This window comes from Oncorhynchus kisutch, linkage group LG16, assembly GCF_002021735.2.
Source record: "Oncorhynchus kisutch isolate 150728-3 linkage group LG16, Okis_V2, whole genome shotgun sequence".
Classification (NCBI taxonomy): Eukaryota; Metazoa; Chordata; class Actinopteri; order Salmoniformes; family Salmonidae; genus Oncorhynchus; species Oncorhynchus kisutch.
The window spans coordinates 1661929-1688469 of record NC_034189.2 but is presented as its reverse complement, the minus strand read 5'-3'; the positions used below and the strand labels follow the sequence as shown (position 1 = coordinate 1688469).

General features: G+C 40.8%; 2 protein-coding genes across 4 annotated transcripts in view; one reads left to right on the top strand and one right to left on the bottom strand.

Moving 5' to 3' along the window:
* The window catches only part of LOC109882059 (Fc receptor-like protein 5), a 305344-nt gene that overhangs the window by 56823 nt on the left and 221980 nt on the right, over nucleotides 1-26541 (bottom strand). The window lies entirely within an intron of this gene.
* LOC109886498 (Fc receptor-like protein 2) lies at nucleotides 1849-26149 on the top strand. Its single transcript, XM_031791571.1, has 7 exons — nucleotides 1849-1926; nucleotides 4938-4982; nucleotides 12857-13132; nucleotides 13727-13969; nucleotides 24455-24595; nucleotides 24942-24983; nucleotides 25508-26149. The coding sequence occupies exons 1-6, from the start codon at nucleotides 1896-1898 to the stop codon at nucleotides 24944-24946; spliced, it is 741 nt and encodes a 246-aa protein (XP_031647431.1). The 5' UTR covers nucleotides 1849-1895; the 3' UTR covers nucleotides 24947-24983; nucleotides 25508-26149.

Sequence of the window (26541 nt, the reverse complement as noted above, 5' to 3'; positions counted from 1 at the left end):
CTTAAGGCACTACAGAGGGTAGTGCGTATGGCCCAGTACAATCACTGGGGCCAAACTTCCCGACATCCAGGACCTATATACTAGGCGGTGTCAGAGGACGGTCCAAAAATTGTTAAAGACTCCAGTCACCCAAGTCATAAACTGTTCTCTCTGCTACCACACGGCAAGCGGTACCGGAGCGCCAAGTCTAGGAAGAAAAGGCTCCTCGACAGCCTTCTACCCCCAAGCCATAAGACTGCTGAACAGTTATTCAAATGGCCACCCAGACTATTTAACCCCTCCCCCTTTGTTTTTACACTGCTGCTACTCGCTGTTTATCATCTGTGCAGAGTCACTTTACCCCAACCTACATGTACAAATTACCTCAACTAACCTGTACCCTCGCACGCTTATTACTGGTTCCCCTTGTATATAGCCTCATTATTGTTATGACATTTTCTTGTGTTGGAAGTTTCCAAAACTGTCAAAAATATTGTCTGTGAGTATAACAGAACTGATATTGCAGGCGAAAGCCTGAGGAAAATCCAATCAGGAAGTGACTCATGTTTTGAAACCGTTGTGTTCCTATTGGCCACGTATTCCTTAAGGTGTCTACAGCATTTTGACGGCTTTATGTTGAAGAATGAATGTTTAAAATTACTACTTTTGTATTTTGAATTTCGCGCTCTGCAATTTCACCGGATGTTGTCGAGGTTATATCTTTATAATGACAATGGTCTAATGCCTCCTATCAGAATGACCTGTAGAACACACCTGACTCTCCTCCACCAGTCATACAAGGAGAATGGTCTAATGCCTCCCATCAGAATGACCTGTAGAACACACCTGACTCTCCTCCACCAGTCATACAAGGAGAATGGTCTAATGTCTCCCATCAGAATGACCTGTAGAACACACCTGACTCTCCTCACCAGTCATTCAAGGAGAATGGTCTAATGCCTCCTATCAGAATGACCTGTAGAACACACCTGACTCTCCTCCACCAGTCATACAAGGAGAATGGTCTAATGCCTCCCATCAGAATGACCTGTAGAACACACCTGACTCTCCTCACCAGTCATTCAAGGAGAATGGTCTAATGCCTCCCATCAGAATGACCTGTAGAACACACCTGACTCTCCTCCACCAGTCATACAAGGAGAATGGTCTAATGCCTCCCATCAGAATGACCTGTAGAACACACCTGACTCTCCTCACCAGTCATACAAGGAGAATGGTCTAATGCCTCCCATCAGAATGACCTGTAGAACACACCTGACTCTCCTCCACCAGTCATACCAGACGAATGGTCTAATGTCTCCCATCAGAATGACCTGTAGAACACACCTGACTCTCCTCACCAGTCATACAAGGAGAATGGTCTAATGCCTCCCATCAGAATGACCTGTAGAACACACCTGACTCTCCTCCACCAGTCATACCAGACGAACGGTCTAATGTCTCCCATCAAAAAGAAAGCAAGCACTTGTTCAGAGTGAGCGGTCTGTCTACCAGAAGATGGTTGATGACTGCTAGACCACCAGTCAAGACCTGCAGTCGTCTCTGGGGGCCCCTACTGAACCAGCAAGCAAAGACATCAGGATGCATCAATCCTCAATCCTCTCAGTATTAACTCATAATAGGGGTTAGAGGTCAATCTTCTCAGAATAACACAGTTGAGCACATGGGAATGGTTTGCTTTAATGGATATGACCCTAGTTCCATTGATGGTGGGAGGAGTGACAATGAAGAAATATACAGTAGTAGAGGAAGTATAGACTAAATAATTGACTGTCTCTTCCTCTGTTTCACCGCGTCGTCAGCAGGGCCTTGTGTGTGTGGTCAGAACATGAAGGAGGAGGAGGGTCTATAAGTCTACAACTGGAGATCACAGTCTCACTTAGCATCAAGACAGGATGAAACTCACACTGCTCTGCTGGCAGCTCTGTAAGTACTCTCTCTCCCTGTGTGTGTGTGTGTGTGTGTGTGTGTGTGTGTGTGTGTGTGTGTGTGTGTGTGTGTGTGTGTGTGTGTGTGTGTGTGTGTGTGTGTGTGTGTGTGTGTGTGTGTGTGTGTGTGTGTGTTTCGGCAGGTGAGATGGAACATCTATATATTATCTGTATAGTTTAATATCTATATGGTTTAATATCTATATAGTTTAATATCTATATAGTTTAATATCTATATGGTTTCATATCTATATAGTTTAATATCTATATAGTTTAATCTCTATATAGTTTCATATCTATATGGTTTAATATCTATATGGTTTAATATCTATATAGTTTAATATCTATATAGTTTAATCTCTATATAGTTTCATATCTATATGGTTTAATATCTATATGGTTTAATATCTATATAGTTTAATATCTATATAGTTTAATATCTATATGGTTTCATATCTATATAGTTTAATATCTATATAGTTTAATCTCTATATAGTTTCATATCTATATGGTTTAATATCTATATGGTTTAATATCTATATGGTTTAATATCTATATAGTTTAATATCTATATAGTTTAATATCTATATAGTTTCATATCTATATGGTTTAATATCTGTATGGTTTAATATCTATATAGTTTCATATCTATATAGTTTAATATCTACATAGTTTAATATCTGTATGGTTTAATATCTGTATAGTTTAATATCTGTATAGTTTAATATTGCTATATCGCAACAAAGTCTCCTTCACTCATGCTGCCAAACATACCCTCGTAAAACTGACTATCCTATCGATCCTTGACTTCGGTGATGTCATTTATAAAATAGCCTCCAGCACTCTACTCAGTAATTTGGATGCAGTCTATCACAGTGCCATCCGTTTTGTCACCAAAGTCCCATATTACTACCCCCCACTGCGACCTGTATGCTCTCGTTGGCCGGCCCTCGCTTCATATTCGTTGCCAAACCCACTGGCTCCAGATAATCTATGTCTTTGCTAGGTAAAGCCCCGCCTTATATCAGCTCACTGGTCACCATAGCAACACCCACCGGTAGCAATAACCTTTAAGCATCAGCTGTCAGAGCAGCTCACTGATCACTGTACCTGTAAGTAGCCCATCTGTGAATAACCCATCCAACTACCTCATCCTCATATTGTTATTTTTAATTGTTTTGCTCCTTTGCACCTCAGTATCACTACTTGCATCTTCTGCACATCTATCACTCCAGTGTTTACTTGCTAAACTGTAATTACTTAGACACTACGACCTATTTATTGCCTGAACTCCCTAATCTTACCTTATTTTGATATGAGTCTGGAAGGAGCGTTTGCAGTCTAGCCAGACACCTAGGTACTTATAGACGTCCACATATTCTAGGTCGGAACCATCCAGGGTGGTGATACTAGTCGGGCATGCGGGTGCAGGCAGCGACCGGTTGAAAAGCATGCATTTGGTTTTACTAGCGTTTAAGAGCAGTTGGAGGCCACGGAAGGAGTGTTGTATGGCATTGAAGCTTGTTTGGAGGTTAGATAGCACAGTGTCCAAAGACGGGCCGAAGGTATATAGAATGGTGTCGTCTGCGTAGAGGTGGATCAGGGAATCGCCCGCAGCAAGAGCAACATCATTGATATACACAGAGAAAAGAGTCGGCCCGAGAATTGAACCCTGTGGCACCCCCATAGAGACTGCCAGAGGACCAGACAGCATGCCCTCCGATTTGACGCACTGAACTCTGTCTGCAAAGTAATTGGTGAACCAGGCAAGGCAGTCATCCGAAAAACCGAGGTTCCTGAGTCTGCCGATAAGAATATGGTGATTGACAGAGTCGAAAGCCTTGGCAAGGTCGATGAAGATGGCTGCACAGTACTGTCTTTTATCGATGGCGGTTATGATATCGTTGAGTACCTTGAGTGTGGCTGAGGTGCACCCATGACCGGCTCGGAAACCAGATTGCACAGCGGAGAAGGTGCGGTGGGATTCGAGATGGTCAGTGACCTGTTTGTTGACTTGGCTTTCGAAGACCTTAGATAGGCAGGGCAGGATGGATATAGGTCTGTAACAGTTTGGGTCCAGGGTGTCTCCCGCCTTTGAAGAGGGGGATGACTGCGGCAGCTTTCCAATCCTTGGGGATCTCAGACGATATGAAAGAGAGGTTGAACAGGCTGGTAATAGGGGTTGCGACAATGGTGGCAGATAGTTTCAGAAATAGAGGGTCCAGATTGTCAAGCCCAGCTGATTTGTACGGGGCCAGGTTTTGCAGCTCTTTCAGAACATCTGCTATTTGGATTTGGGTAAAGGAGAACCTGGAGAGGCTTGGGCGAGGAGCTGCGGGGGGGGCGGAGCTGTTGGCCGAGGTTGAAGTAGCCAGGCGGAAGGCATGGCCAGCCGTTGAGAAATGCTTATTGAAGTTTTCGATAATCATGGATTTATCAGTGGTGACCGTGTTACCTAGCCTCAGTGCAGTGGGCAGCTGGGAGGAGGTGCTCTTGTTCTCCATGGACTTCACGGTGTCCCAGAACTTTTTGGAGTTGGAGCTACAGGATGCAAACTTCTGCCTGAAGAAGCTGGCCTTAGCTTTCCTGACTGACTGCGTGTATCATGTACCATAGTGATAGTTCTCTCTGTGCGTTTCAGTGTTTACATCATGTACCATAGTGATAGTTCTCTCTGTGTGTTTCAGTGTTTACATCATGTACCATAGTGATAGTTATCTCTGTGTGTTTCAGTGTTTACATCATGTACCATAGTGATAGTTCTCTCTGTGTGTTTCAGTGTTTCCATCATGTACCATAGTGATAGTTCTCTCTGTGTGTTTCAGTGTTTACATCATGTACCATAGTGATAGTTCTCTCTGTGTGTTTCAGTGTTTACATCATGTACCATAGTAATAGTTGTCTCTGTGTGTTTCAGTGTTTACATCATGTACCATAGTGATAGTTCTCTCTGTGTGTTTCAGTGTTTACATCATGTACCATAGTGATAGTTCTCACTGTGTGTTTCAGTGCTGTTGAGTACACTGGTATACTGTAGCCTCGGACAAGGTGGAGGTGAGTACATTTCTCTATATTCATCACCTGTTCTATAATAGTAACATTTCTCTATATTTCTCTCTCTCAGCCAATCATCAGTTATTTGTGTAAGTACTGTGCTTGTTGAGTGCCCTTCCCTCTAAGTCTGTTGTCAATTTGCTGTACAATATCATTGTATCTGGTCGACCACAATTTTTTTCCAGAAGTTTGCTAAGGTTTGGTATTAGGCTGACTGGTCAGCTATTTGAGCCAGTAAAGGGGGCTTTACTATTCTTAGGAATGACTTTAGCTTCTCTCCAGGCCTGAGGGCAAACGCTCTCTAGTAGGTTTAAATTAAAGATGTGGCAAATTCATCCGCTATTACAGTCAGTTATTTCCCATCCAAGTTGTCAGAACCCGGTGGCTTGTTGATAGACAACAATAATTTCACACTGACATACGGAATTCAAAGCACAATTCTTGTTCTTTCATAATTTGGTCAGATAATTGGATGTGTAGTGTCAGCATTTGTTGCTGGCATATCATAACTAAGTTTGCCTATCTTGCCAATTAAAGTTTCTTAGGGCTAGGCCCCTTTTTTCTCAATTTCGCCTGCATGACGTGCCCAAAGTAATCTGCCTGGTTCTCAGGCCCTGAAGCCAGGATATGCTAATAATATATAATAATAATATATAATATATATAAATATAATTGGTACCATTGAAAGAAAACACTTTGAAGTTGAAGTTTGTAGAAATGTTAAAATAATGTAGGCGACTATAACACAATAGATTGGTTGGAGAAAATCCAAAGAAAAACCATCCAGAATAAAAACAAATTGAGAGACCATCCTAATTTTAAAGATTAGCTCTCTGGATGCAATTCCTATGGCTTCCACAGGGTGTCAGAAGTCTATGTTCAAGGTTTTAGGCTTGTAACTTCAAAAACTAAGAAGAAATCTAAGTTTTAGCACAGGGACACAGTCTTGGAAATTCGTACTATGAAGGCACCTGCTAAAATCGGTTTCCTATTGAACATACTTCTTTCCATAAGATAGTTTGATTATATTTTAGGGTATCTGAGGAGTGTATAGAAACATATTTTGACTTGTTGAAACAAAGTTTCAAACAATCGCATGGCATGCTTTTGCTGTAATAGCTACTGTTAATCAGAGATAGATGAAGAAGAATCTTTCAACAAGACACGTATATGTACCTAAATGTTAAAAATCCATCAATTTTACGATTATTGACTTGAATTGCTCCAGTTTCACCAGAAGTTGTCCCACTAGCCCTAAGAAGCTCTGATTGAACCATGTTGTAAAGTGTTGATAACTGTAGCTCTGATTGAACCATGTTGTAAAGTGTTGATAACTGTATCTCTGATTGAACCATGTTGTAAAGTGTTGATAACTGTATCTCTGATTGAACCATGTTGTAAAGTGTTGATAACTGTATCTCTGATTGAACCATGTTGTAAAGTGTTGATAACTGTATCTCTGATTGAACCATGTTGTAAAGTGTTGATAACTGTAGCTCTGATTGAACCATGTTGTAATGTGTTGATTACTGTATCTCTGATTGAACCATGTTGTAAAGTGTTGATAACTGTATCTCTGATTGAACCATGTTGTAAAGTGTTGATTACTGTATCTCTGATTGAACCATGTTGTTAAGTGTTGATAACTGTAGCTCTGATTGAACCATGTTGTAAAGTGTTGATAACTGTATCTCTGATTGAACCATGTTGTAAAGTGTTGATTACTGTATCTCTGATTGAACCATGTTGTAAAGTGTTGATAACTGTAGCTCTGATTGAACCATGTTGTAAAGTGTTGATAACTGTTGCTCTGATTGAACCATGTTGTAAAGTGTTGATAACTGTATCTCTGATTGAACCATGTTGTAAAGTGTTGATAACTGTAGCTCTGATTGAACCATGTTGTAAAGTGTTGATAACTGTAGCTCTGATTGAACCATGTTGTAAAGTGTTGATAACTGTATCTCTGATTGAACCATGTTGTAAAGTGTTGATAACTGTATCTCTGATTGAACCATGTTGTAAAGTGTTGATAACTTTAGCTCTGATTGAACCATGTTGTAAAGTGTTGATAACTGTAGCTCTGATTGAACCATGTTGTAAAGTGTTGATAACTGTAGCTCTGATTGAACCATGTTGTAAAGTGTTGATAACTGTATCTCTGATTGAACCATGTTGTAAAGTGTTGATTACTGTATCTCTGATTGAACCATGTTGTAAAGTGTTGATAACTGTAGCTGACAAAAGTGAAGTAGTTGGCAATATCAGTTGGTTTAGTGATGAATGATTCAATGAATGATGGAGCTGAGTTTGCCTTTTTCCCAAAAATGTATTTAAGGTATTGTGATGTCATTATGGGGTATTGTGATGTCATTATGGGGTATTGTGATGTCATGATGGGGTATTGTGATGTCATGATGGCTCCAAAGCTTTTTAGTATATAATTATTTTATCATTTATTTGTGTTTATATTAGTCACATGATTTCTTAATTTGCAGTATGTTTGCCAATCAGTTGGGCTGCCAGATTTATTTGTCATGCCTTTTGTCTCATCCCTCTCAACCATAAAATTTTTGAATTCCTCATCAATCCAAGGGGATTTAACAGTTTTTACAGTCATTTTCTTAATCGGTGCATGCTTATTAATAGCTGGAATAAGCAATTTCATAAATGCGTCAAGTGCAGCGTCTGGTTGATCCTCATTGCACACCACAGACCAGGAAATATTCTTTACATCGTCAATATATGAATCATTACATAACCTCTTGTATGACCTCTTATACACTATATTAGGCCCAGCCTTTGGAACTTTGCTTTTCCTATATATGGCCACTATATTGTGATCAATACATCCTTTGGATCTGGATACTGCTTTAAAGCACATTTCTGCAGCAATAGACGTTGATGATTTAATTCCCGTGCAGTTTTCCCTGGAAGGTTGGGTGTACCAGGTTACAGGCACTGGTTACAGTTTGAAGTTTTTTCTTGAGTGGGCAGCTTGATGAGAGCCAGACAATATTTAAATCACCCAGAAAATATACTTGCCTAGAGTGGTGTGTGCAGAGTCAATTGCAGCGAGCAGAGGATACTGGGGAAACCGACTTAATTTGGAATCCCAAACGCCCAAAAACAATAGGCGATAAATATACAGAAAAATAGTCCGACCCAACACAGGACACAAACGGACAGGAACACAAACACGTACACTCTGACTAACAGAAAACAATCACGCACAAAAATAGGCGGGCCTAACAGACTTAAATAGACATGAATCAAGAAACAAAATAAGAGACAGGTGCAACCAATAAGACCAAACAAACAGAAAAGGAAAAATGGATCGGTTAGTAGACCGGCGACGACAACCGCCGAGCGCCACCCGAACAGGCGGGGGAGCCACCTTCGGTGGGAGTCGTGACAATACTTCTCTGTTGATGTGAAATACATTTCAAGCATTTCCCACATATACTGACTGACTGCGCTTGATGGTCTATAGCAGCTTCCCACCAGAATGGGCTTTAGGTGAGACAGATTAACCTGTAGCCATATTACTTCAACAGTATTTAACATTAGATATTCTCTAAACTTTACAGGAATGTGGTTCTGAATATAAACAGCAAACCGTCCCCGTTGGCATTTCTGTCTTTTCTGTAGATGTTATAACCATGTATTGCTACCACTGTATCATCAAAGGTATTATCTAAGTCAATCCATTATTTTTCTGGGTTGCTTAATTGTTTTTACTGCTTTACTGGGAAGCTTATCAGAATTAGACATGTTGTTTATATTGGAGCTGCAAAAAGTGGTCTTCCTACTGGGGCTCAGTGATGATTTAATTCCCGTGCAGTTTTCCCTGGAAGGTTGGATGTACCGGGGCTCAGTGTATCTCTGGTTCATTGGCTCATGATTACTGCATACCATTTTATTTTTTATTTTTTATTTTACAGTTATTTTACCAGGTAAGTTGACTGTGAATACATTCTCATTTTACAGCAACGACCTAGGGAATAGTTACAGTGGAGAGGAGCCAACTGTAAGCTGTAGGATCAACATTCAGGGATATGAAGGGGACATCATTTAAGTTACTTACAATGTGTCTGCCAACGCTCCTAGGATAATGTACATTTGATGCAGCATTATGACATTGTCACAATGGTAGGGATTAACTGAGCTGGTCTTGGGTCATTGATCAGTCATTGTTTCATCTTATCTATGAACATAGACAGGGCTTTAACTCCTCTAGCTCTACAAAGATATAGGGTGCAGTCCAGGTAGCAGGCTGTCTGCCACTAGCACAGTCAGTGTAGTCAGCTCAGCTATCCCCATTGAGACCGTGTCTGTGCCTCGATCTAGGTTGGGCAAAACTAAACATGGCGGTGTTCGCCTTAGCAATCTCACTGGAATAAAGACCTCCTCCATTCCTGTCATTATTGAAAGAGATTGTGACATCTCACATCTCAAAATAGGGCTACTTAATGTTAGATCCCTCACTTCCAAGGCAGTTACTGTCAATGAACTAATCACTGATCATAATCTTGATGTGATTGGCCTGACTGAAACATGGCTTAAGCCTGATGAATTGACTGTGTTAAATGAGGCCTCACCTCCTGGTTACACTAGTGACCATATCCAGCGCGCATCCTGCAAAGGCGGAGGTGTTGCTAACTTTTACAATAGCAAATTGTCACGACTTCCACCGAATTCGGTCCCTCTCCTTGTTCGGACGGTGGTCGACGTCACTGGCCTTCTAGCCATCGCCGATCCGCTTTTCATTTTCCATTTGTTTTGTCCTTGTCATACACACTATTGTAGTAAAGTCAACATTCAATGTATTAATATGAGTAATAGACTATACTAGTAACGGATACATTCAACATATTTCTATGAGTTATAGTAGTAAAGGAGACATTCAGTGTATTGATATGAGTTGTAGACTATAGTAGTAAAAAAGTCAATCAAAGGATTAATATGAGTTATAGACTATAGTAGTAAAGGAGACATTCACTGTATTAATATGAGATATAGTACTAAAGGAGGCATTCAATGTGTTATTATGAGTTATAGTAGACAAGTCGTTTTTCAATGTATAAATATGATCCATAGATTATAATAGTAAAAGAGTCAATCAAAGTATTAATATGAGATATAATCTATTGTAGTAAAGGAGACATTCAATGTACTAATATTAGTTATAGTCTATATCAGTAAATGACATATTTAATGTATTTACTATAGTAGTACAGGACACATTCAATGTGTCATGTCATTAAATTGAAGACATAGTTTTATCAAAGATTCCCTGTAATTAGTATAACGCGATCAAAGTAATTAATCGTGTAACTGTAATTAACTTGGAAATAGGGGACACCAAGGAAAGTATTCAGATTACAAAGTTATCATTTCCTAAAATAACTTTTCAGATATTTTATATCTGATTAAATAGTCTTCTGATTAGTGAATTATTTACTTTACCTCACGTTAGTCTCATTCCAAACATCGTAAATTGTTTGGTTATCTGCATGAACCCAGTCTTCATTTTGAGTCATCCATAGAGCAATTGTCTTAAATAATTTATTTATTACTATCTAAGTAATTCACAGAAATGCATAAACACACAAACAAGGTAAATATGGTTACAAGAAATGATAGGGGAATGTACCCTAGTGGGCTAAACCGGCATGGCGGCTTGTTAGACAAAAGGGAAGTGGGGTCGACTAAGAAGTCACTTCAGAGATAATAATTATAACAATTGAAATGCTAATCCTTTACACATGAGAAGTCACTACAGAGTTAATTATAACAATTGAATTGCTAATCCTTTGCACATGAACGCTCACTCATTCGGGAACAATTGCATTCAATATATATATTTACGCTCAGTGTGTCGTCTCATTTGCTGTTGATACGTTTGTTGATAAGTTTGTTTCTGTTGGAGACTCTCTCTCTCTCTCTCTCTCTCTCTCTCTCTCTCTCTCTCTCTCTCTCTCTCTCTCTCTCTCTCGGTTAGAGTGGATAGTTCAGAGTGACATTCATTTGTTATAGATGGATGTTTCGGCGGTTGTTGTTAATAATTAACATCAAAGACTTGTTCTTATTCTGTCGGTATTGATAGTCTAAGATTTTAACCACGGGGTATGGTTAAAAGATTCAGCAATGGTCTACAATCTTTATCCTCCCGTGATTGAGAGAAACATGGTCTGGTGATAATTTCTCAAAGTTGGGTTTTATTCGCAATTGCAGAAAAGGGTCGGTCCCAGGACACCTGACCCTAACTGGGCTCAGGGGCGGTCCTCTGATTTAGTTCAAATCAAAAGGGAATTTATATTTTCATTCATTAAACAGCCCAAAATCATATTACACAATTTTACAAACAGTATCATACTCACTCATTCATATTATACAACAAGTAGATGTAAACCTCATATCTGAGGCTATTATATAAACAGCGTTATGGTAATGTGGCCACACCGTCCCCCATGATCTTCCACAAGTTGTAACAAACGGACCAGTTCGTAGCTGGATTCTTCACCGATCTTTTATACTTTCTCCGGAACATGAAATTTGTTCGTACCTCAAGTTCTGTGAGGTGGAAGAAATTCCTTTGTGTTCCATGAACATTTACTCTGCCTCTTATACTATGTGGCCATGTGGCAGGGTCTTCTCAGGAATTTACAACCTCTCTCTGACCACAGCAGCCTAGTTGAAGGAGGCAAGGGTGAGGCAGGGAGACAATCAATCTATTAATATGAGTTATAGTAGTAAAGGACTCATTCAATGTATTAATATGAGTTGTCGTGGAAATTTCCTGTATTACCAAATCATGAGAGAGCAAACCACACACAAGTCAGAGTTATCATAAAGTCCATCTTTAATTATATGAGCTTCACCATCGCCTTGTGACTCGCAGATCAATTCAGTGTCTATAAATGAATTCTCTGAGAGTGCTTACCAAATAGTTCTTAGTATCATTTATAGCCAAGACACACCCATCTCAACTCACATGACGAATAACAGATCTTAGGAACATTACAAAGGAAGACTTTACTTGAGAGGAGTATCCCATAGCCAGACAGCATTAGCTATAAATTATTGTTCAGTTTGGTCTCCTAAACGAAGTTCTTATCTCGTCCTTGGTACCACTTAGGACCAAAACATTACCTCATACAATGGCATATATCAATTGTCAATTCTAGATACTCCCATCTCAAATACACCTCCTCCTGGACAAGCTCACCGAGACAGTGAGCCTCTTAGGTCATATACTAGATCAAGATAAGGGCAACCTCAGAGTTACAGACACATTCCCATAAGAAGACAAGCCTGACCTCTCCCCTCTCTGGGGCCCAAGTAACTTTTCCCACATAAGCATACTTATGAACATTGATAAAAACATCAATCAATGTTTCCTAAAGAATTCTGATTCTGTCACAACAGAGTTATAGGCTTTAAAAGTTCTGTTTGAAAAAGCTAACCTTAGCTTTCCTATCTGACTGAGTATATTGGTTCCTGAGTTCCCTGAAAGGTTGCATATTGCGGGGCCTATTCGATGCTAATGCAGAACGCCACAGGATGTTTTTGTGCTGGTCAAGGGCATTCAAGTCTGGGGTGAACCAAGGGCTATATCTGTTCCTAGTTCTATATTTTTTGAAAGGGGCTTATTTAACACTTTTAAGTAGTGCTGAAACCTGCATTATAAATTGGGTGGTTCCAGCCCTGAATGCTGATTGGCTGGAAGCCATGGTATATCGGGTGTGACAAAACATTTATTTTTATGCCGAAAGAGTCAGAATGTCATCTTCTCATGACCTTATCTCTCTCTCTCCCTCCTCTCAATCTCTTCCTCGCTCTCTATCCCTCTCTCTTGCTCTCTTTCTCAGATATCTCTCTTCCTGCCTATCTGAGTGTCAGTCCTGACAGATCTCAGTTCTTTAAATATGAGTCTTTCTCTCTGAGCTGTGAGGATCAGGGGAACTCTGCTGGATGGAGAGTGATGAGGAACGCAGAGAGAGGGAATGTTTCAGAGTGTAATACTGAGTGGGGAAAACAACAAGGGTCTTCATGCATCGTATTGCTAATACCATCAGACAGTGGAGTGTACTGGTGTGAGTCTGGGTCTGGAGAACACAGCAATGTTGTCAACATCACAGTACCTGGTATGTCCACAAACACCATCTACTAACATTATAGTGTTTAGTGGTTCATCTGGTTTCAGATAGCTGATGTTATGTTAATATATGATGTTTATATATTATATACAGCTGGAGCTGTGATCCTGGAGAGACCTGTTTATATATGATGTTTATATATTATATACAGCTGGAGCTGTGATCCTGGAGAGACCTGTTTATATATTATATACAGCTGGAGCTGTGATCCTGGAGAGACCTGTTAAGATATTATATACAGCTGGAGCTGTGATCCTGGAGAGACCTGTTAAGATATTATGTACAGCTGGTGCTGTGATCCTGGAGAGACCTGTTAAGATATTATGTACAGCTGGTGCTGTGATCCTGGAGAGACCTGTTTATATATTATATACATCTGGTGCTGTGATCCTGGAGAGACCTGTTAAGATATTATATACAGCTGGAGCTGTGATCCTGGAGAGACCTGTTTATATATTATATACAGCTGGTGCTGTGATCCTGGAGAGACCTGTTTATATATGATGTTTATATATTATATACAGATGGTGCTGTGATCCTGGAGAGACCTGGTTATATATGATGTTTATATATTATATACAGCTGGTGCTGTGATCCTGGAGAGCCCTGCCCTTCCTGTGACTGAGAGAGATTCTGTGACTCTGAGCTGCAGATATCAGGGAACTCTCTCTAACCTCACAGCTGATTTCTACAAAGATGGATCCCTGATCAGGACTGAGACTACAGGAGAGATGACCATCCCTGCAGTATCCAAGTCAGATGAAGGACTCTACAAGTGTACCAACTCTGAAGGAGAATCACCAGAGAGCTGGATGACTGTGACAGGTGAGAATATGAGAAACCTTGACATTCAGATTATCTGGTTATTCTTTACACTGTTAAGAGGTGCTGAAACCTGCCTTATAAACTGGGTGGTTCTTCTTTACACTGTTAAGAGGTGCTGAAACCTGCCTTATAAACTGGGTGGTTCTTCTTTACACTGTTAAGAGGTGCTGAAACCTGCATTATAAACTGGGTGGTTCTTCTTTACACTGTTAAGAGGTGCTGAAACCTGCATTATAAACTGGGTGGTTCTTCTCTACACTGTTAAGAGGTGCTGAAACCTGCATTATAAACTGGGTGGTTCTTCTCTACACTGTTAAGAGGTGCTGAAACCTGCATTATAAACTGGGTGGTTCTTCTTTACACTGTTAAGAGGTGCTAAAACCTATAAGCTGGGTGGTTCTTCTTTACACTGTTAAGAGGTGCTAAACCCTACAAGCTGGGTGGTTCCAGCCCTCAATGCTGATTGGCTTGGAAGCCGTTGTATATCACGGTACACGGTAAAACATGTATTTTTACTGGTTGGTAACCAGTTTATAATAAAGCACCTCAGTGGTTTGTGGCGATGCATAAGATCAGTATGTTGGTATATTGGCTGTACTATACTGTAAAACACCTGTAACTTCAATATGTACTATATTGGCCCTATAACACAACTCCTCTGGCCTTAATGCTTCAATATGTACTATATTGGCCCTATAACACAACTCCTCTGGCCTTAATGCTTCAATATGTACTATATTGGCCCTATAACACAACTCCTCTGGCCTTAATGCTTCAATATGTACTATATTGGCCCTATAACACACCTCCTCTGGCCTTAATGCTTCAATATGTACTATATTGGCCCTATAACACACCTCCTCTGGCCTTAATGCTTCAATATGTACTATATTGGCCCTATAACACACCTCCTCTGGCCTTAATGCTTCAATATGTACTATATTGGCCCTGTAACACACCTCCTCTGGCCTTAATGCTTCAATATGTACTATATTGGCCCTATAACACACCTCCTCTGGCCTTAATGCTTCAATATGTACTATATTGGCCCTATAACACACCTCCTCTGGCCTTAATGCTTCAATATGTACTATGTTGGCCCTATAACACACCTCCTCTGGCCTTAATGCTTCAATATGTACTATATTGGCCCTATAACACACCTCCTCTGGCCTTAATGCTTCAATATGTACTATATTGGCCCTATAACACACCTCCTCTGGCCTTAATGCTTCAATATGTACTATATTGGCCCTATAACACACCTCCTCTGGCCTTAATGCTTCAATATGTACTATATTGGCCCTATAACACACCTCCTCTGGCCTTAATGCTTCAATATGTACTATATTGGCCCTATAACACACCTCCTCTGGCCTTAATGCTTCAATATGTACTGACGTGGTAGTAACATGTCTGACACTGTATTGGCTGTAACTAACCATGAAAATATACTGAACATTTACATTATGAACAGAAGAACTAACCATGAAAATATACTGAACATTTACATTATGAACAGAAGAACTAACCATGAAAATATACTGAACATTTACATTATGAACAGAAGAACTAACCATGGAAATATACTGAACATTATGAACAGAAGAACTAACCATGGAAATATACTGAACATTTACATTATGAACAGAAGAACTAACCATGGAAATATACTGAACATTTACATTATGAACAGAAGAACTAACCATGGAAATATACTGAACATTTACATTATGAACAGAAGAACTAACCATGGAAATATACTGAACATTTACATTATGAACAGAAGAACTAACCATGAAAATATACTGAACATTTACATTATGAACAGAAGAACTAACCATGAAAATATACTGAACATTTTACATTCACAAACAGAATACTAAATCTGTGTTCATGTACAGTGCAGTATATATACAGTTGAAGTCGGAAGTTTACATACACTAAGGTTGGAGTCATTGAAACTCGTTTTTCAACCACTCAACAAATATGTTCTTAACAAACTACAGGTTTGGCAAGTCGGTTAGGACATCTACTTTGTGCATGACACCAGTAATTTTTCCAACAACTGTTTACGGAAAGATTGTTTCACTTATAATTCACTATATCACAATTCCAGTGGGTAAGAAGTTTACATACACTAAGTTTACATACACTAAGACTGCTTTCTGATAGGTGAATTGCCATCATGTGAGTCAATTGGAGGTGTATGTCACGCCCTGACCTTAGAGGTTTTTATGTCTCTATTTTGGTTTGGTCAGGGTTGGATTTGGGTGGGCATTCTATGTTCCATTTTCTATGTTTTGTATTTCTTTGTTTTGGCCAGGTATGGTTCTCAATCAGGGACAGCTGACTATCGTTGTCTCTGATTGGGAACCATACTTAGGCAGCCCTTTTTCCCACCCTAATAATAATGATAATTCCAGTGTACTCCCTTCAATCATTAGTTGTAAACTTCCTCAATGGTCATATGTACTGCACCTTGGTCTTCCTCAATGGTCATATGTACTGCACCTTGGTCTTCCTCAATGGTCATATGTACTGCACCTTGGTCTTCCTCAATGGTCATATGTACTGCACCTTGGTCTTCCTCAATGGTCATATGTACTGCACCTTGGTCTTCCTCAATGGTCATATGTACTGCACCTTGGTCTTCCTCAATGGTCATATGTACTGCACCTTGGTCTTCCTCAATGGTCATATGTACTGCACCTTGGTCTTCCTCAATGGTCATATGTACTGCACCTTGGTCTTCCTCAATGGTCATATGTACTGCACCTTGGTCTTCCTCAATGGTCATATGTACTGCACCTTGGTCTTCCTCAATGGTCATATGTACTGCACCTTGGTCTTCCTCAATGGTCATATGTACTGCACCTTGGTCTTCCTCAATGGTCATATGTACTGCACCTTGGTCTTCCTCAATGGTCATATGTACTGCACCTTGGTCTTCCTCAATGGTCATATGTACTGCACCTTGGTCTTCCTCAATGGTCATATGTACTGCACCTTGGTCTTCCTCAATGGTCATATGTACTGCACCTTGGTCTTCCTCAATGGTCATATGTACTGCACCTTGGTCTTCCTCAATGGTCATATGTACTGCACCTTGGTCTTCCTCAATGGTCATATGTACTGCACCTTGGTCTTCCTCAATGGTCATATGTACTGCACCTTGGTCTTCCTCAATGGTCATATGTACTGCACCTTGGTCTTCCTCAATGGTCATATGTACTGCACCCTGGTCTTCCTCAATGGTCATATGTACTGCACCTTGGTCTTCCTCAATGGTCATATGTACTGCACCTTGGTCTTCCTCAATGGTCATATGTACTGCACCTTGGTCTTCCTCAATGGTCATATGTACTGCACCTTGGTCTTCCTCAATGGTCATATGTACTGCACCTTGGTCTTCCTCAATGGTCATATGTACTGCACCTTGGTCTTCCTCAATGGTCATATGTACTGCACCCTGGTCTTCCTCAATGGTCATATGTACTGCACCTTGGTCTTCCTCAATGGTCATATGTACTGCACCTTGGTCTTCCTCAATGGTCATATGTACTGCACCTTGGTCTTCCTCAATGGTCATATGTACTGCACCTTGGTCTTCCTCAATGGTCATATGTACTGCACCTTGGTCTTCCTCAATGGTCATATGTACTGCACCTTGGTCTTCCTCAATGGTCATATGTACTGCACCTTGGTCTTCCTCAATGGTCATATGTACTGCACCTTGGTCTTCCTCAATGGTCATATGTACTGCACCTTGGTCTTCCTCAATGGTCATATGTACTGCACCTTGGTCTTCCTCAATGGTCATATGTACTGCACCTTGGTCTTCCTCTTTCGACAGCTGTGAAAATGTATTTCAAGGCCTACCTTCAAACTCAGTGGCTCTTTGCTTGACATCATGGGAAAACCAAAAATGTATTATTTAAGACCTCAGAAAGAAATTGTAGAACTCCAAAATTCCGGTTCATCCTTGGGAGCAATTTCCAAACGCCTGAAGGTACCAGGTTCGTCTGTACAAACAATAGTGTGCAAGTTTAAACACCATGGGATCACGCAGCCATCGTACAACTCAGGAAGGAGACGCGTTCTTTCTCCTAGAGATGAATGTACTTTGGTGCGAAAAATGAAAATCAATCCCAAAACAACAGCAAAGGACCTTGTGAAGATGCTGGAGGAAACAGGTATAAAAGTATCTATATCCACAGTAAAACGAGTCCTATATCAACATAACCTGAAAGGCCACTCAGTAGAGAAGAAGCCACTGCTCAAAAACCGCCATAAAAAAGCCAGACTACAGTTTGAAACTGCACATGGGGACAAAGATCGTACTTTTTGGAGAAATGTCCTCTGGTCTGATGAAACATAAATAATGACCATCGTTATGCTTGGAGGGAAAAGGGGAGGCTTGCAAGCCGAAGAACAACATCACAAGGGACGCACAAGGGGTGGCAGGTTCATGTCGTGGGGGTGCTTTGCTGCAGTAGGGCCTGGTGCACTTCACAAAATAGATGTAATCATGAGGACGGACAATTGTGGATATATTGAAGCATCATCTCAACATATCAGTCAGGAAGTTAAAGCTTGGTCGCAAATGGGTCTTCCAAATGGACAATGACCCCAAGCATACTTCCAAAGTTGTGGCAAAATGACTTAAGTACAACAAAGTCTAGGTATTGGAGTGGCCATCACAAAGCCCTGACCTCAATCCTATAGAAAATGTATGGGAAGAACTGAAAAAGCGTGTGCGAGCAAGGAGGCCTACAAACTTGCTTCTGTTACACGAGCTCTGTCAGGAGGAAGTGGCCTAAATTCACCCAACTTATCTGGAGTATTTCTCCTGTCTTATCCGGTGTCCAGTTTGAATTTAAGTATACTCTAATTCTCTCTCTTTTTCTCTCTTTCTCTTTTTTTTCTTTCTTTCTCTCTCTCGGAGGACCTGAGCCCTAGGACCATGCCTCAGGACTACCTGGCCTGATGACTCCTTGCTGCACCCTAGTCCGCCTGGCGACCTGGCCAAGATAAAGCAAAGCAGTGTGACACAAACAACAACACAGAGTTACACATGGAATAAACAAGCGTACAGTCAATAACACAATAGAAAAAAGAACGTCTATATACAGTGTGTGCAAATGGCGTGAGGAGGTAAGGCAATAAATAGGCCATAATAGCAAAGTAATTACAATATAGCAGATTAACACTGGAGTGATAAATGAGTAGATGATGATATGCAAGTAGAGATACTGGTGTGCAAAAGAGCATAAAAGTAAATAAAAACAATATGGGGATGAGGTAGGTAGATTGGGTGGGCTATTTACAGATGGACTATGTACAGCTGCAGCGATCAATTAGCTGCTCAGACAGCTGATGTTTAAAGTTAGTGAGGGAAATATAGGTCTCCAGCTTCAGTGATTTTTGCAATTCGTTCCAGTCACTGGCAGCAGAGAACTGGAAGGAAAGGTGGCCAAAGGAGGTGTTGGCTTTGGGGATAACCAGTGAGAGATACCTGCTGGAGCGCGTGCTACGGGTGGATGTTGTTATCGTGACCAGTGAGGTGAGATAAGGCGGAGCTTTACCTAGCATAGATTTATAGATGACCTGGAGCCAGTGGGTCTGCCGACAAATATGTAGCGAGGGCCAGCAGACTAGAGCATACAAGTCGCAGTGGTGGGTGGTATAAGGTGCTTTAGTGACAAAACGGATGGCACTGTAATAAACTGCATCCAGTTTGCTGAGTAGAGTGTTGGAAGCAATTTTGTAGCTCGGTAGGATAGGTAGGATAGTCAGTTTTACTCAGGATAGTTTAGTGAAGGAGGCTTTGGAGGCCACGGAAGGAGTGTTGTATGGCATTGAAGCTTGTTTGGAGGTTAGTTAATTCTTGTGACTCTCAAACCCGGATCCGGGAGCGTAATCATCGCCTGACACAAATTAGCATAACTCAACGGACATAAATCTTCCAAGAAAATATTCCTATTCCTCACAAGTGAAATATATTGGAACACCGCTTAGCCTTTTGTTAATCACCCTGTCATCTCAGATTTTCAAAATATGCTTTACAGCCAACGCTAGACAAGCATTTGTGTGAATTTATCATAGCCTATCATAGCATTATGCCTTGCTAGCAGCAGGCAACCTTGTCACGGAAATCAGAAAAGCAATCAAATTAAATTGTTTACCTTTGATGAACTTCGGATGTTTTCACTCACGAGACGCCCAGGTAGATAGCCAAAGTTAATTTTTTCCCTAAATATAATTTTGTATGCGAAACAGCTTTGTTTGTTAATAGTGGCGTGACCCCTTTATGTCATAGATTATAATGGTGGTGGGACCCCTTTATGTCAGATTATAATGGTGGCGGGACCCCTTTATGTCAGATTATAATGGAGGCGGGACCCCTTTATGCCATAGATTATAATTGTGGCGTGACCCCTTTATGTCATAGATTATAATGGTGGCATGACCCCTTTATGTCATAGATTATAATGGAGGCGGGACCTCTATATGTCAGATTATAATGGTGGCGGGACCCCTTTATGTCATAGATTATAATGTTGGCGGGACCCCTTTATGTCATAGATTATAATGGAGGCGGGACCCATTTATGTCATAGATTATAATGGAGGCGGGACCCATTTATGTCAGATTATAATGGTGGCGGGACCCCTTTATGTCATAGATTATAATGGAGGCGGGACCCCTTTATGTCATATTATAATGGTTGCGGGACCCCTTTATGTCATAGATTATAATGGAGGCGGGACCTATTTATGTCATAGATTATAATGGAGGTGGGACCCCTTTATGTCATATTATAATGGTGGCGGGACCCCTTTATGTCATAGATTATAATGGAGGCGGGACCCATTTATGTCATAGATTATAATGGTGGCGGGACCCCTTTATGTCATAGATTATAATGGTGGTGGGACCCCTTTATGCCATAGATTATAATGGAGGCGGGACCTCTTTATGTCAGATTATAAAGGTGGCGGGACCCATTTATGTCATAGATTATAATGGTGGCGGGACCCCTTTATGTCAATTTATAATGGAGGCGGGACCCCTTTATGTCATAGATTATAATGGTGGCGGGACCCCTTTATGTCAGATTATAATGGTGGCGGGACCCCTTTATGTGAGATTATAATGGTGGCGGGACCCCTTTATGTCATAGATTATAATGGTGGCGGGACCCATTTATGTCATAGATTATAATGGTGGCGGGACCCCTTTATGTCAGAGATTATAATGGTGGCGGGACCCCTTTATGTCATAGATTATAATGGTGGCGGGACCCCTTTATGTCATAGATTATAATGGAGGTGGGACCCATTTATGTCATAGATTATAATGGAGGCGGGACCCCTTTATGTCATAGATTATAATGGTGTCGGGACACCTTTATGTCATATTATAATGGTGGCGGGACCTCTTTATGTCATAGATTATAATGGTGGTGGGACCCCTTTATGTCATAGAATATAATGGAGGCGGGACCCCTTTATGTCAGATTATAATGGTGGCGGGACCCCTTTATGCCATAGATTATAATGGAGGCGGGACCCCTTTATGTCATAGATTATAATGGTGGCGGGACCCCTTTATGTCATAGATTATAATGGTGGTGGGACCCCTTTATGTCATAGATTATAATGGTGGTGGGACCCCTTTATGTCATAGATTATAATGGTGGCGGGACCCCTTTATGTCATAGATTATCATGGTGGTGGGACCCCTTTATGTCAGATTATAATGGTGGCGTGACCCCTTTATGTCATAGATTATAATGGTGGCGGGACCCCTTTATGTCATAGATTATAATGGTGCCGGAACCCATTTATGTCATAGATTATAATGGTGGCGGGACCCCTTTATGTCATATTATAATGGTGGCGGGACCCCTTTATGTCATAGAATATAATGGAGGCGGGACCCCTTTATGTCAAATTATAATGGTGGCGGGACCCCTTTATGCCATAGATTATAATGGAGGCGGGACCCCTTTATGTCATAGATTATAATGGTGGCGCGACCCCTTTATGTCATAGATTATAATGGTGGCGGGACCCCTTTATGTCATAGATTATCATGGTGGTGGGACCCCTTTATGTCAGATTATAATGGTGGCGTGACCCCTTTATGTCATAGATTATAATGGTGGCGGGACCCCTTTATGTCATAGATTATAATGGTGCCGGTACCCATTTATGTCATAGATTATAATGGTGGCGGGACCCCTTTGTCATAGATTATAATGGTGGAATGACCCCTTTATGTCATAGATTATATGTCCAGCTGTCATAAATGTACTTTTGGCCTTGGCTAATGTTCTCATGTTCGTTCATCTTAATGTAATCTTTGGCATGTTACCCTATTCAGAAAGAGCAAATGTACTGGGTGTCACCTTCTCTTCCTCTGGCCAATGTACTTATGTCCTTTCTACTTCAGCATAGCAACTGCACCTATTTATATTACATTAGCTCCCACAGTCACCCCCTTTGAAAAGGGGGACGGCCACGGCAGCTTTTCAATATTTAGGGAACTTGGGCGATATGAAAGAGGTTGAACATGCTGGTAATAGGGTTTGCAACAATTGCGGCGATATTTTTAGAAAGAGAGGGTCCAGATTGTCTAGCCCAGCTTATTTGTACAGGTACAGGTTTTGCATCTCTTTCAGAACATCTGCTATCTGGATTTGGATGGAGAAGCTGGGAGGCTTTGGCAAGTAGCTGCGGGGGGTGGGGGGGGGGGGGGGGGGGGGGACTGTAGGCCGGAGTTGGGGTAGCCAGGAGGAAAGCATGGGCAGCCATAGAGAAATGGTTATTGACATTTCCGATTATGTTGAAATGTTGTAGTTGGGTATGGAAATTTCAGATTTTTTTTCCTAAGCCATGATTCAGACATGGCAAAGACATCAGGGTTAGCAGAGTGTGCTAAAGCAGTGAGTAAAACAAACTTAGGGAGGAGGCTTCTGATGTTAACATGCATGAAACCAAGGCTTTTTCGATTACAGAAGACAACAAATGAGAGAGCCTGGGGACACGCAGGGCCTGGCTTAACCTCCACATCACCTGAGGAACAGAGGAGGAGTAGGATGAGCGTACGGCTAAAGGCTATCAGAACTGGTCGTCGAGTGCGTTCGGGACAAAGAATAAAAGGAGCAGATTTCTGGGCATGGTAGAATATATTCAGGGCATAATGCGCAGACAGGGGTATGGTGGGGTGCGGGTACAGTTGAGGTAAGCCCAGGCCCTGAGTGATGATAAGAGAGGTTGCATCTCTGGATGTGCTGGTTATACTGGGTGAGGTCACCGCATGTGTGGGAGGTGGTACAAAGGAGGAATCTGATGCATGTAGAGTGGGACTAGGGGCTCCACTGTAAACTAATACAATGATAACTATCCTAAACAACAGTATACATGGCATAAAGCAATCACAGGTGTTGATTGGGAGAGCTGATGCTCTCAACAACAGCTAATCAGCTAAGACAACAACAGGTAAAATGGCGTAGGGGGTCGGTTAACTACACACAGGGCCTGAGTTCGAGGCCGACAGATAAACATAATAACAGATAAACATAATAAACAAAGTGGAGTACTGTGATAAATGAACAGTCCAGCAGGCATCAGCTATGTAGCCAAGTGATCATAGGGTCCAGTGAACAGCAATAGATGGAGCAGGGAAGCCGCGGCATAGTTGTTACTACAGTTGCACGTGGGAGACACAGCATTTAAAGTTAGCAGTCCGGGATAAGTAGAAGTGTCTGCGCCGACGTCCGACAAAGGCCGGTTGAAGGCACAGCGGATGGAAATACGTCTGCAGACCAGTCGTAGTGGTACGGCGGGGCCCCGTGTCGACGAAGGGACCGGGCCAGATGGAGAAAGAGGTATTGCTAGCCGGGAGATGTGCCTGGCTCAGGGCTAGCTTTGGGGCTGGGTCACTTGGTGGCTTGATGATCACGTGCTTTTACACCTGCATTTTTTGCTGTTTGGTGTTTTAGGCCGGGTTTCTGTACAGCACTTTGTGACATCAGCTGATGTAAGAAGGGCTATATAAATACATTTGTTTGATTGATTGATTATTGTGGCAAGCTTGTGGAAGGCTACACAAAACGTTTCACCCAAGTAAAAAAAAAATGTAAAGGCAATGCTATCAAATACTAATTGAGTGTATGTAAACTTCTGACCCACTGGGAATGTGATGAAAGAAATAAAAGCTGAAATAAATCATTCTCTACTATTATTCTGACATTTCACATTCTTAAAATAAAGTGTGATTCTAACTGACCGAAGATAGGTAATTTTTACAAAGATTAAATGGCAGGAATTGTGAAAAACTGAATTTAAATGTATTTGGCTAAGGTGTATGTAAACTTCCGACTTCAACTGTATGTGTGTGAGTGTGTTTGTGTGTGTATATTTTCATTTTGTTATTTTATTTCTATGCCCAACATAATTCAATCTCCAACTGCAGTTCCAGCTCCCATTCCATCTCCAGCAGTCCTAGTGTTGTCCATGTCTCTACCCAGGCTGCTCTGTAGTCTACTGGTGGGGTCTCCCTACCTGCTGGTGACCATCATACTGATGGTGAAAGGCTGCAGGAGCAGGACTCAAGGTGAGAACCTAATCAGAAAGGACTGACAATACTGAGAGAGTCATGTTTTAAAGTGTTGATAACTGTAGCTCTGATTGAACCACGTTGTAAAGTGTTGATAACTGTATCTCTGATTGAACCATGTTGTAAAGTGTTGATAACTGTATCTCTGATTGAACCATGTTGTAAAGTGTTGATAACTGTAGCTCTGATTGAACCATGTTGTAAAGTGTTGATAACTGTATCTCTGATTGAACCATGTTGTAAAGTGTTGATAACTGTAGCTCTGATTGAACCATGTTGTAAAGTGTTGATAACTGTAGCTCTGATTGAACCATGTTTTAAGTGTTGATAATTGTCTGTTTAGGGTAAACCAGGATACCCAGGAAGACCCACCAAGACCAATTAGGTGAGTTTCTACCTTACAACACAACAGCTGCAGGGGCACAATATGGTATTCTGAACACAGCGTGTACTATATTATGTTACCTCTTAGTAGAAGTAGAAAGTAGGATGGATTAGAGTCAACTACCACAATATGGTATTCAGAACACAGTTTGTACTATATTATATTACCTCTTAGTAGAAGTAGAAAATAGGAAGGATTCTCTACCATAATATGTAATGGAACTGATATGAATTCATGCATTTAGGAGTAAATAGCCCTGGTATTGATAAAGAGTATATAGTCTGGGTATTGAAAATGAGTAAATAGCCCTGGTATTGATAATGATTGATAATTAGTAAATAACCCTGGTATTGATAAGGGGGAACTGGACATAAGCAGGAGCCCCATTGGAAGTAATTTGATAGAATTCTAAGTAGCACAGTATTGACTAGTAATTGATCTGATATGATTTACATTTCTAAGTGGTTCAGTATTGGATAAGTAAATACATGGCCACACTGATGAACTACTTCTGTGTTGAACAGGTGATCGTGTTGAAGAAGAGTGAGGCTGAGATCACCTGATCACCATAACAACCATCAGAATGGAACTCATGGAATTCTAATATAGAACTGTGAGTCACAATGCTGTATGTTGTTACATTGTAGCTCCACCTGCTGGAACAATAGTGGCATTTGATCAAATGTGATCTATTAACTGATACATGTATTATTCTGATTGGAATGTGTTTCAATATAATGTGTGTTGTATTATTCATTCAGCAGCTGTCCTTTAACATCAGTCATATACTGGTCATATACTGTATAGCATTATGGTTGATACATTGTAAATGCCTTCACTTTTCATGTCTATACAGATCAACTGATAGGTGTTGAGGTTCAGGCATTATTGTTACAGATTCAGTATAATGTTATACCGTTACATGTTACAGAGTTAGAAAACATACAGGAGAGGAGAAATCAATTGTTACAATTATTTACTTTATTATCCCATTTTGGTCTCTAGAATAGTGCAGCATAATTTTCTTTTACTTAAACATGAAACTAATGTTGGACTTTTGTTTTATTGTGTTTTTGTGCAAAACCATTATTTTTCAATGAATCATCCTGGTAAGGTATTGCTTTTGTCTTTGTAGCATATAGAATTAAATGAATGATTTTCCTCAATCATGTAGCCTGTTTTTTATTCTGTTCTGAATGACATCACAACCACTCTGTTTTTAATTTCATTCACTTCCCTTTATTTATCTTCTGAATCCATTCCAGGTTCCCCTACAGCCCCCAGGGCCTTTAGTATCTTCTAAATGCTCCATTCCAGGTTCCCCCTACAGCCCCCAGGGCCTTGAGTATCTTCTAAATCCTCCATTCCAGGTTCCCCCTACAGCCTCCAGGGCCTTACGATAAGCTGTAGACCACACTATATACCAAGAGAGTTCTCATCTATATTATTCATACTATTTACCACCACAGAACGAAGCTGGCACTAAGACCGCACTCAACCAACTCTATAAGGCCATAAGCAAAGGACAAAAATAGCAGCAGGGTGTCGTGGAAATTTC

What these genes read in the sequence shown, in the direction of transcription:
- LOC109886498 (XM_031791571.1), top strand. Translation starts at nt 1,896, where the DNA reads ATGAAACTCACACTGCTCTGCTGGCAGCTCT. An exon ending in ACTGCTCTGCTGGCAGCTCT is followed by an intron (nt 1,927 to 4,937) that starts GTAAGTACTCTC and finishes TGTGTGTTTCAG; the next exon opens with TGCTGTTGAGTACACTGGTA. An exon ending in TAGCCTCGGACAAGGTGGAG is followed by an intron (nt 4,983 to 12,856) that starts GTGAGTACATTT and finishes TCTCTTTCTCAG; the next exon opens with ATATCTCTCTTCCTGCCTAT.